General features: G+C 29.0%; 1 protein-coding gene across 1 annotated transcript in view; it reads right to left on the bottom strand.

Annotated features, from left to right (window-relative positions):
• LOC107454353 (uncharacterized) overlaps positions 1–9,627 on the bottom strand; it is a 31,500-nt gene continuing 21,873 nt past the window's right edge. The window contains exons 3-5 of the mRNA XM_016071525.3: positions 5,117–5,220; positions 1,451–1,545; positions 1–316 (exon numbers count right to left, since the gene is read on the bottom strand). Coding sequence (XP_015927011.1) covers positions 82–316; positions 1,451–1,545; positions 5,117–5,220 — 434 coding nt within the window. The 3' untranslated portion in view covers positions 1–81. The remainder of the gene's footprint in view (positions 317–1,450; positions 1,546–5,116; positions 5,221–9,627) is intronic.

Here is a 9,627-nt window from a genome sequence, read left to right as displayed (position 1 = left end):
AAAAAAAATGATCAAAAAGCGATATTTATATGATGAATGCAAACATGAAAGCTGCTCTTTATGGATTTTTAAATTCTATGTTCACTTATCGTCCAAAGATTTGTTGTCGTCTAAGTCAGGGGGAGCAGGACCGTTGTCGCCAACAGCTGTTCTGCCAATGTCCAAGTTGTCGCCAAGGGCAGCTGAGGATAGTTGGCAATACGAAGTACTGAGAAAAGGTGCGAATGCGTGCGCTGACGGTAAATAGTGTGCTGGCCACAATCCTTGTCGTTGGGCTATCTTCATCCTTGCTGTCAACTGTTTCTTCCATTTTGTCCTATTTTTAATTAGCAAAAAAAAATTTAGTGAGGAAAATTTTAGTTAAAACATGAACTTGTAATGCATATTTTATTTAACATGAAAATAATTTCAAAAATGATAATATTATATGAAATTTAAAACTAAAAGTTAAAAAATTTATTTTCGTTTCTGGAGTTTTTTCCCCCCGGATGAATCGTAATTTATAGCTTGTGTTAAACTTTTTGGTGTGGGGACCCCATAATATTTACGAAAATTTCATAAGATCCTATAAGCATGCGTAAATCTATTAAACGTGTTAATTAAACGATTAGTTTCTTCACTTGTACTGTAATATACTAATGTAGTTTTAGGTCATTAACTTTAATTTTATGGCAAAATTTTATATAAGTAACAGACTTCAAATTATAATACAATATGAATACAAATACTTTGGTAATTTCTTTATAGGTAAATTGTATAAGATATTGTCTTTTTCTATTTTCAGATACTTTGTGTAAAAATATTTGGTAATTGTAAAATTATTATAAGTAAAAAAAAAAAAATCAAAATTGCAGAAAATTTATGTTGACTCCTACTGCAGGATCCGCGACCCCAGTTAGGGTCGTGACCCACAGTTTAAGAAACTATTTGATAGATAAGAGCTATATTATTAATATAATAGATAAATTCTTTGTTAGATAAAGAGCTCTTGATCTCATTTAAGTAAAAGACATCTGATAGTTTTATCTTAGAATTTTTTTCACGATAAATGTAAACAAAGTGCTTATTTTAATTTTCATTATTTATGAAAATAATAATTATAATGTATTCATAATATTTTAAAAATTATTTATAGAATGCTTTTAATTAAGATTATTCATAATGAATTATAAATTATATTTAATGTGTTGGATAAAAATTAATTCATTGCTTCATATATAGCAGATTTATTTATTTTTAAAAGTAGAAAGAATTTAATCTGGCTCAGATTCAATTAATAAATTTTTATAAAGCATTTCATTGAATGGTATTCAAATCATAAAGATTATCCGAATTATATAGACTTTGGGATTAAAATAATAAAAATAAAAGAATATTCAGATATATTAAATAGCAGAATTTTAAATCATAAAAATTCAAAATTGCAGTTTCAAACAGTGAGTAAAATTACCTTCTGTTTTGGAACCATGTTTTGATTTGTACTTCTGTTAAATTTAAAGCTGCTGAAAGTTCCATTCTTTTACTGACACTTAAATACTTATCTACCTGAAAGAAAAATAATAAAAAAGATTAGGTAATTTATTTATAAAGATTGTTAAAAGTAACTAAAACCTTGCTATAAAATATATAGTTTAAATATTTCTTCTCGACAGTAATAAGTTCAGTATATGCACTTAAACTGAGCAAATTTTTCAAAAAATTCAAATAGAAGAGAATAAAATGAAGATAAAAGTGGAAACTTAAAATTTTTTCTGAACAGTTTAAATTTTTAATTTTTATTTTCTTTATTTTTCAAGTTTTATGTCGTTGTAGAAACGCAAGAAATTGCAAAACCAAGTAATCTTGAAAATTTAAAAGAAATAAAGATTTTGGAGACTAATATCATTTTTGTGAAAACAGCGAGTAATCCCGCAAATTTGTATGAAATAGAGATTTTATAGACATATATCATTATTGTTTACTACAAGTAATCCCGCAAATTTGTAAGAAATAAAAATTTTGTAGACTAATATCAATTTTGTGCAGACTACAAGTAATCCCACAAATTTGTAAAAATAGGGATTTTGTTGACTAATATGCATAATTTTTGGTACTTATACGTTAAAACAGATTGTGAAACTAATTAACACGATACTTGCAAAATGTATCTAAATTAGTAGATTTATTAGGTACTTATTACTTAATGCAATTTATACTTAATGCTATAACTATGTATAAATTGCATCAATGCTATGCTTATTACTTAATGCTACAAATAATAAACACAAGCTTTAGTATTAATATTGAGATTTTAACGATCTTTTAACTGATAAGGGTCATATTTTTTTTGTCGTAAATTCTATAAGAGTATTTTAATATTACATCAACGAATTTATGATTTATATTTTATAATTATATAATAATAATATTTAAAATATTTAGCTCACAAAGTGCAATTTACGTTAATGAAGTCCATTTTTACATTCATGAGTTTATATGCACAAATTAAAAAATTTTTAAGTGCTTATATTATTGTAAAAATGTATTGTTCTAACTTCACAGGTAGTAAAATGGCCAAAGTAAAAATAAGACTGGAGGATTGCTCAAAAATTTTACATTTTGAATAAAAAAGTTAAAAGCAAATGTTCAAAATTAACCATAACAAATATATATAAATAGAACATTTTGTCTAGTACTGTGTGGAGTAGTACACAGCAAAAAATTTATGATCAAATAACTGTAGAAAGCACTAACGTGGAGTTCCAATACTTTTAACAGTAAAATCTATTTTTACTTGAGCATGTTACGGAACTAAAAAATCTGATACACCGCGATTTTTGCAGCAATAGTTACCGTAAAATCACTGAATCAATCTAAATTAATAAATATTACTGCAAAATTGTGTATTTATAATATTCTAGGGTAAAACTGCTTTACGGACGATGCAAAATGCCGGTACGTTATACCGTAATTTGATCTGGAATTTTTTAAATTATATAACTTCAGTATATAGTTCACCAATTGACTTTTTTGAAATGAATCGAGTGAGTAGCGTACAGAAAAGATAAGATATATGAAACCAAAAATATTCTCTCATGTGACGAGTCATTGTTGGTATTGATTTTGGTGTGCTATGGTATTTTGCAATGAATTATCATCTGTAAAGATAGAAAACTAAACTAGACACTGAGGATATAGTGCTTTGTCCAGATCATCAGAACATGGGTATAGATTTTTTTCTCAGTAATTTCAGAATATTTGGTTACAAAAAGTTCAAAGTTTCAACCTCTCAAAAAATTTATAAAGCAAACTTTAAACAATTCTTTAAACTTATTACGCATTTCACCAATTTTTTGCCACACTAAAAATTTAATTGCAAATTTGTATCAATATTATTCGAGTTTCATAATGCATAGTATGTTACCTCTAAACCAATTTAAGTTATTGTTTCATTAAAAACTTAATTCACTTCTAAAATATACAAATTGGAATTGGCATTTAATAACGGTCGACTTGTTTCAAGCCCTCAAGAACAAGCGCCTATTTTTAAGACTTGCCTGCGTTAATGAGAAGAAACGAAAGTGATTTGAATTATAAAACTTAAAGTTGTCAACGAAAAATGGAATAAAATAAAGGTGAGAAACAAAACTAGAAAAACGACAGTAGAAAAAAACAGTAGCCAAGAAGGAAAAATCATTATAAATGCGTTTCCAGGAGCTATGAAGAGGTGGTGAGGAACTAATACCGTTAAAAATGGAATCAGCATTCATATGAATAAACTAAGATTTCATGGCAATCAAGATGAGTTGATGTAACAGGGGTGGTGAAAATTTTGACTTATCGAAATTGAATTTATGCCATAGATTCCAACAATGATTTCTCGTATTCTTGATAATAGATATATCTATCGTATTCCTTAAAGGACGCTATATTGCGGGATAAATTTTTTTATCGCAAATTCTGTTTCACCTCCATATTAAAATTTAATTAAATAAAATTTAAATCTAATTTCAAACTTAAAAAGTGAGTTCAGGCAAACCTAGGTAAGGCATGAATTTACAGTTGCTGAAAAAAATTACAAAATATCAAAATGCGAACGAATTCCTTGTTGCTTTATCCTAAGTTATCCCCTCATAATTTATTTTAATTTTTTTAAAATTTCTTTTCAGAATTTGAAACTTTATAGCTTACTCTAGATATGTCTGAATTCACTTTTAGTATAATTTAAATTTTAAATAACTCATAGAGTTGAAAGAGAATTTGCAATGAAAAGCTTCTCCCTTGGTATGGCGTCCTCTTAAGCAAGGATCTGTCCAGGGCGAATTTACTACCGTTTAGCGGTACTTTCACAAATTCAATTTTAGGAAAAACGGTAGTTTCACAAAATATTTTTTCTTAAAATTTCATTTTTGTATCCCTTAAGAAACAATAAATCAATATTTTTGTGTTGATTTTTAAATATAAATTTTAATTTTTCACAAATTATGTCTAAATTTTCACAACTCTCAGAAAAACCTAGACAAACCCCTGTTAAGTCTAAATTCTAAATTACGATTGTTATTACCAAATTGGATATTTTTTGTCGCGAATGAAGTTTGTAATCAAGCAATATCTTACCTCTTAGTTTCTTGAGATTATTTATTTCATACCATTATGAGTTACTTTTTTTACTGTTTTTATCGATAAAATAAACTAAATGAAAAACATAGTAGTACAGAGACATTGAAAAACAATTGAATCAATTCCACAAGTTGTAAATAAATAACACTTCCCAAAACGAAAATTTTTACAGTTCGAAATAAACAATCACAGTTTAAGTTGTTCTAAATTTGAAAATGCTGTATAAATTTTGTGGTAATATTTTACTGTTATTATACTATAGATGTTATTATACTTTATTATAGTTATAGATATTATCAAAACATTATACTTTTCTTTTAATCAGTAACACATGTTTTATTAAAATATTTTTTTTAAAAGTTATTATAAAAGATATATTTAAAAATATAATTACTAAAAATAGTTGGAACTTTCGCATCATATTTCCTCACATTTTAAAAAACACTCTTCATAAATACAAACTAAATAAATAATTCTTATCTCCGTATCACGATTTAAAAAAAAAAAATTTTGATACCTTAAATTCAGACTCCAGTCTTTCTAATTGTTTAGCACTATAAGCTTGTCTTGGTTTCCTTTCTACTCCTGGTTTTCTAGGACGTCTTCCGGAAGGTTTTGGTGCTATTAAAATATAATTTTGTTCAAGTCAACGATTAAAAAAAAATATGAAACAAAGAAAATATTTTTAAACAGATGCATTCGAGCCATAGTGAGTCAGGGGATAGAGCGCTTGCCTCCCAATGAGGTGAAACGGGTTCGAAACTAAGAGTTGGTTGGTCGATACGAGATCCGTGTCCGGCTCGCATCGACCACATAAGACATAAAATATCCCTGGTGGTAGATAGATCATGGGTTAGAGTCCCCTTGTCGTCAGGCTAACCGTGGGAGGTTTTCCTCTCAATTTAACGCAAAATGCGGGTTAATTAGATCATAAAGTCCTTTACAACGGCAAATTTCTCCCAAAAACTGATCCAGAATATGGGATATTCAAACCATTAATATGGTAATGGTTTACTGGAATTTCTGCTTTTCAAAATTATAGTTCTTATTACCACACATTTAGTAAAAAATACAAAACTGAAGAGCAAATTTAACCGAATAAAAGGTTTTTATGCCATACTCTAAGGCAGAGGTCGCCAAAGTGGTCTATATAGACCCCCAAGGGTCTATTTAACAAAAGCAGGGGTCGATCTGAGACAGGGGGCGAATGGGGGTCGATCCGAATCGGAAGGGTCGATTGTGGGTCGAAAAAAAAACAGTTCTCAATACGCAAATCACACATACCTAATTAAGTATGTAAAATTTGTGAATTTTTTTTATAATTGACTCAATATCAGTTTCTTTATAAAACATAAATTAATAAACGTATATTTATTGGGGTGAAACAAGTATTTACGTACCACCGCGCAGTGGCACGAACTCAGCGCAGTTTATAAGTCATATGCATATGTGCGCTTGTCCAAATGTCACGTGTGACGAGCATTGACGTTACAAATGCAAATATCATACGCAGTTTCAGCTATCTTTGCAAACTGTGTTGAATATTTGCAGTGTCATTATTAAAACTTTTATAGTTTTGGATAATTAGTTATTGTTTCGATAAAACCATTCGTTTGGTTTAGATATCAATTTTAATTATCAATGCACAAAAAAGAAGGTAAGCATTAATAATATGGATTAGTACAGCCCGCGACAAAACTATAGCACACTTTGTATTTTTTTACGAAAATTACAAAATTGACCAATTTTGACGAAAATTAAAATTGACCAATTTTGAACCCAATATAGCGAACCTTGCAAAAAAACACCAGGCACACCCATCTCATTGATCAAGAAGCAGTAAATCTTTAGTTACTTTACTTATTATATCTACTTATGCATAATTACTTATTATTTAATAATAAGGTATTTAAATTTCAATATTAATATATTTTTCATAAAACTATTGTTACACAATGTACTATTACTTTAATAAATGTTTAAAATCATAAAATAAATGTACAAACACAGTATCTAATAGAGTTTTATTTTAATTAACAGAAAATTACGTCGATGGAGATTTCGAAAAATTATATAGGGGTCGATAATCAAAAAAGTTTGGCGACCCCTGCTCTAAGGTATGATAAAATTGTTAAATTTTACCACATTTCTCGCATATTATGAAACTGTATTTTATTGTTCATTTTACCAACAATATCAAAGTAGTTGTAAAAATTATCGAGTTTTTTTTTTAGTGCTCCCAAAGAGCCAGAGACATGGTAAATTTTACCATATTCTGGGTCTTTTTTTTGGGGGGGGGGGAGATTTTAGCTTAACTCCAAAAATATTTCTCCAACACACATGCTTATCATGTGCCTATAGGTATTTGGCTGAAATCTTTCATTCAATGAAATTGTTTCATTTTAAAATCTTTTGTAATTAATAGTATGAGAAAAAGAAAATTAAAAAAGTCCTGCTTACTAAAATTCTTTACACTATTCATTTCGATTACAATCTTAAACACATTTTTATTTTCCTTTTTTCATTAGTTTCATTTTTAAAGTGGTTTTCATTTTTTAATTCATTCGTACAATCCAGTAAATTTAAAAAAAAAATAAATTATTAAAACAGATTTTATGTAAAAAAAATTAAAGGTGAAATCAGATATAAAATGATTTTTGAAAAATTAAATTAAAATAACAATAAAAAATGAGAAATAAAACAAATTTTTGAATAAATTTGGAAAATATAACTAAGTTAAAAAAATTAATTTTTAAATGAATAAAGAAATGGAACAGTTCAAAACAAGATAGAGCTCTGCTATGAACTAATTAAATTAAGAATATAAATTGGGTTCAATTTATTAATTTATATAGTTCATTTTTTCGTGCAGCGTGACCAGCGTTCATGTCATTTTGTAGTGAAGTAACTGATGTGTATATGGTCGAAGAAAATTTTTTTTTCATAAATTCCAATTTGTTAGGCATTTCAAATTTAAATACTGACTGTTTCTTTTTTCTTCAAGGGACATTTCATGGGAAATTCGGGCCCGTAAAAGAACCCTTATTTTATGAACATTGTTTTATCGTAAAAACGGACACTTCAAAAAAAAAAAATTTTCTTAAAATGGACCCTTCACGAAATCAGATGTTGTCAGAGTCGATGATGTTTTAATTCAATTTGTTGTTAAACTACATCTTCTTGATCGATATAATTTTTGAGTTTTTTCACAAATACAGGATCTTAGTTTATAAAAATAAGACTATTCTAACATTTAATCCTATTTGTTCATGATAGGTATGATTAATAGAACAAGTAATGTAATTAGTATTAAAGTTAAGGCACGTGATGCAATGGTTAAGAATACAACTTTTGCAGTACTATAATAAAAATTATTCTATTTGTTAAGCAACACTTTAGTAAAGTAAATAAATTATATTTCAAGATATGCTTTTGGACCTTTCGAGCTCTAATGGAAATAAGAACAAACTCTGCCCAATAGTTTTATCGAAATTTAAGGTGACCTTTGGACGAATTTTGTGAAACAGATAAGAGTCCTATAAGGGCAACAATTTCACTCGCCGTCAGAGGGAATAGCGTGACCAACTTTTCTCTGCATTTAAGGGCACACTGCACTAAGTGAATTAACATTTTCCGAGGACTGAGAAGGAAAATGAAAATAATTATTAGATATAAAGCCATTTAACGGATTCGGATATCAAGAACAGGACCACAGAAGCCGTTTTAAAGTTGCGTGAGAGTTGCTTAGGTTTAATGAGTTTTAAGTCGCCCATGTAAGATAATTAAATGACCCATGGTCAATTGTATTCAGAAGTAAAGTTTTAAGTGAAAAGTCTTGTGTCTGGCAACTTTAATCCATAAACTGGCCCATTACGGAGGTTTCTCTTCAATGTTACAGTGGCTCCTCTAGCCGTAAGTGGCGATGAGCTTAGAAGTTTGTAATTAAACAGTTGAGCTACGTAACAAATGGATTCTATATCTTGGAGTTAAGTCATTAAACATTTGTTAGAGAACTGTGGAGTAACTATAAACAAATATTTTAAAGAATTCAACGCTTTTGCTAGTCCAGACAAATAATTTCCTTGGAAAGCTTTTCCCATGGTCAGATTCTTTGTTTAAATTGTCGTAATTTTGGAGATTGCAGATGAGAAGTTTCATTTTGTATCGTTAATAAATTACTTTTGCAATTTCGACTGCTATTTGAATATTGCGCTGATTTTGCAGTTTGTTTGTTTATCTCATCAAAATATTTATTAACTGCATTCAGTGTCATTTGGCATGGTGCTATTGCTCGTAGCCAACTCGTGATTTACTACAATCAAGTAATTTTCGCCGGTAATTATTTCTTTCGGGGGACAGTCTGGAAATTATTTTTTATATTAAATAATATATTTATTGGAAAAATTTATTTTAATTATTTCCATTACTTAATTCCTACGCAGTTCATTTAAGATATGTTCACGATCTGAACTAGTTCCGTTTACATTGTTTGACTTTACTCTTCTTTAAGATCAAAAGCTTTTACATTTGATTATAATAATTAAATTCAGGTCAACTCCCCCTGTTCAGTGTCACTCGAAAACCGGTGAAATTATGTTCGCTTTGATAGTTTATTTTTTTATATTTTTATCTTATAACAGTCGTTAAACAGGCGACCCAATTTTTTGGGTTTACGACTACTAATGTTCAACTGCCTTGTAGTTTTGAACCCAATCTAGAAGACAAGGGATCTCCTGGATTTGTCATCATGGAGAAATTTGTCATCCTGGAGGATTCTTTTTGATGGAACCAACCCGCATATGCGTTACATGGAGAGGAAAACCAAGAGAACCTCCGATGGTGACACTGGAGGCAAGGGGATTCTAACCCATGATCCGTCTACCACTGAGGATATTTCTCGTCAGCACTGTGGTCGGTGCAAGCCGGATGCGGAATTCGTATTGATCATCATAGCTGGGATTCGAACCCGATTCACCTCATAAGAAGGCGAACACTCTATCCTCTAATTCATCGCGTTTCTGATAGTTT

The sequence above is a fragment of the Parasteatoda tepidariorum genome, chromosome 3 (assembly GCF_043381705.1).
Source record: "Parasteatoda tepidariorum isolate YZ-2023 chromosome 3, CAS_Ptep_4.0, whole genome shotgun sequence".
In the NCBI taxonomy this organism is placed as follows: Eukaryota; Metazoa; Arthropoda; class Arachnida; order Araneae; family Theridiidae; genus Parasteatoda; species Parasteatoda tepidariorum.
Note: the sequence above shows the minus strand (reverse complement) of the source record. Positions and strands in the feature narration are given on the sequence as shown.